Source organism: Lutra lutra, chromosome 7 (genome assembly GCF_902655055.1).
Source record: "Lutra lutra chromosome 7, mLutLut1.2, whole genome shotgun sequence".
Taxonomy (NCBI): domain Eukaryota; kingdom Metazoa; phylum Chordata; class Mammalia; order Carnivora; family Mustelidae; genus Lutra; species Lutra lutra.
Window position 1 is genome coordinate 52,197,382 of NC_062284.1, and position 2,435 is coordinate 52,199,816.

Here is a 2,435-nt window from a genome sequence, read left to right on the forward strand (position 1 = left end):
TTTAGATGTAGAGAGAGATATTTCTTTACATTTCACATTTTCTCTTATTCACTATACAATGTTTCCAAGTTCTAGATAGTTTATAAAAGTATAAATAACATAAAAGGGAGAAAGTGCTGAAAAAATAGAGTACATAATAACCGATCAAAAAAAAAAGAAACATTGTTTTTTCACAGTCTGGATTTCTTACTATGAATACTACTGTACAATATAACTATAATTTTTAAAAACCCCACCAAATTAAATGTCAGTTATAATTCAGTATTACGTCTTTGGCTATTAGTAACAATAGCTGAGGTTAATGAAGCTTAACATCAGGAAAAAATTGAAAAGAACAAATACACTGGATTCCTTCATAGAACAGAACTCCAGGAACAGATGAGTCACAACTCCAGGAAGAGTTCCAATGAACTCTAGATCTTTGGGTTTTGTTAGGTTTTGTATTTTAGTTCATAAAATTTGTAAGTGAATAGAGAAGGGAATAAGACCTAATCACTCAAGGCAATGATTCTGCCTATGAGTTCTCACACCAGATAATGGTGTCTATTTACCTCTTGGATTTTTTATTAACAAAATATGCACAAAACTACACCTGGAAGATCTTGTACATCTTGTAAGTTTTCACAAAGCAAACACTTGTATCTATCAATCACATCAAGAAACAGAACATTACCAGCACTTCAGAAGCCCTTCCTGTCACCTTCCTGTTCCTATTGCCCTTCCAGGAAAACCCTTCCAGGAACTTTGTTAATATCATAGATCGGTGTAGCTTATTTTTGAACTTTATTTAAATAGGTTCATATAGTATACACACTTTTGTGTCTCACTTTTGGGGTCAACATTGTGAAACTGCCTTCCCGTGTTAGCCATTTAAAAAAATGTTATATAATTTGTTATAGAAAAAACTATTCAGATTTTGTCTCTGTAACTTCTTAGACTAGATTTCTGTAATGTCAAGAAAACATTTCAGATTTTCAATTTCATTTGTAAAGTAAGTAGCTTACATTCCTCAAATTCATATAACTGGACATGACAATGCCAAACATCTCAAAACTCTCCCCTCCATCCCACTTTATTGTTATTATATTGCTTATAAACTTTTTAATGATTCATGAAAATTCAGATACATAAATATAAGTAGAAATTAGAATCTCTAAGGAAGGAAGTGGAAATGGGAAACGAAACCCATGCTTACTGATTGATCTCTGTTTCTCTCCTATTCAGGTAACTAGATAAGTTCCTCCCAAAGTCAATGAATGACATAAATCATTCCCGGGTGACCGAGTTTGTGTTGCTGGGGCTCTCTAATTCGCAGGAGCTCCAGCCTTTCTTGTTTCTCATATTTTCACTACTTTACCTAGCAATACTGCTGGGAAACTTTCTTATCATCCTCACTGTAACCTCAGATTCCTGCCTTCATACCCCCATGTACTTTCTGCTTGCGAACCTCTCTTTTATAGATATATGTGTTGCCTCTTTTGCTACCCACAAAATGATTGCAGACTTTCTGGTTGAGCACAAGACTATTTTGTTTGATGCCTGCCTGGCCCAGATTTTCTGTGTTCACTTTTTCGCTGGCAGTGAAATGGTGCTCCTTGTATCCATGGCTTATGACCGTTACGTTGCTATATGCAAACCTCTCCACTACATGACAATAATGAGTCGTCGTGTGTGTATTATTCTTGTTCTCATCCCCTGGCTTGTGGGTTTCATCCATACTACTAGCCAGTTGGCATTTACTGTTAACTTGCCTTTTTGTGGCCCAAATCAGGTAGACAGTTTTTTCTGTGACCTCCCTCTAGTGACAAAGCTGGCCTGCATAGACACTTATGCTGTCAGCCTACTTATAGTTGCAGACAGCGGCTTTCTTTCCACGAGCTCCTTTCTCCTCTTGGTTGTCTCCTACACTGTGATACTTATCACCGTCAGGAACCGCTCCTCTGCTAGCATGGCAAAGGCCCGCTCCACACTGACTGCTCATATCACTGTGGTCACATTGTTCTTTGGACCATGCATCTTCATCTATGTGTGGCCCTTCAGCAGTTATTCTGTTGACAAAGTCCTTGCTGTGTTTTACACCATCTTTACTCCCATCTTAAACCCAGTTATTTACACTCTAAGGAACAAAGAAGTGAAGGCAGCTATGTCAAAAGTGAAGAGTCGGTACCTGAAGCCTGGTCAGGTTTCTACAGTCATAAGAAATGTTCTTTTCTGGGAAACAAAGTAAACTTATACAACTGTAACTACTGTAGTGTTATTCTTAGACAATTACAAATGGAATCACTATGATGTAAAAGTAGATCATTTTGACCAGTGGGAAGGGTAGATTAATTTGATTGAATGAGTAATTATAATAAAATTATAATAATTCCAAAGAATGGGCCTTACTGATATTTAAATTCTCTTCCCTTATTGTGTTCTTTTTTGTTTCTATT

At 36.5% G+C, this 2,435-nt stretch overlaps 1 protein-coding gene across 1 annotated transcript; it reads left to right on the plus strand.

The window, feature by feature from the left end:
- The first annotated feature begins 1,206 nt into the window (after positions 1 to 1,206).
- LOC125104815 (olfactory receptor 4K15-like) lies at positions 1,207 to 2,227 on the plus strand. Its single transcript, XM_047737638.1, has one exon. The coding sequence runs from the start codon at positions 1,253 to 1,255 to the stop codon at positions 2,225 to 2,227; it is 975 nt and encodes a 324-aa protein (XP_047593594.1). The 5' UTR covers positions 1,207 to 1,252.
- The last annotated feature ends 208 nt before the right edge of the window (positions 2,228 to 2,435 follow it).

Coding starts and splice junctions, on each gene's coding strand:
- LOC125104815 (XM_047737638.1), top strand. CDS start 1,253: ATGAATGACATAAATCATTCCCGGGTGACCGAGTTTGTGTTGCTGGGG.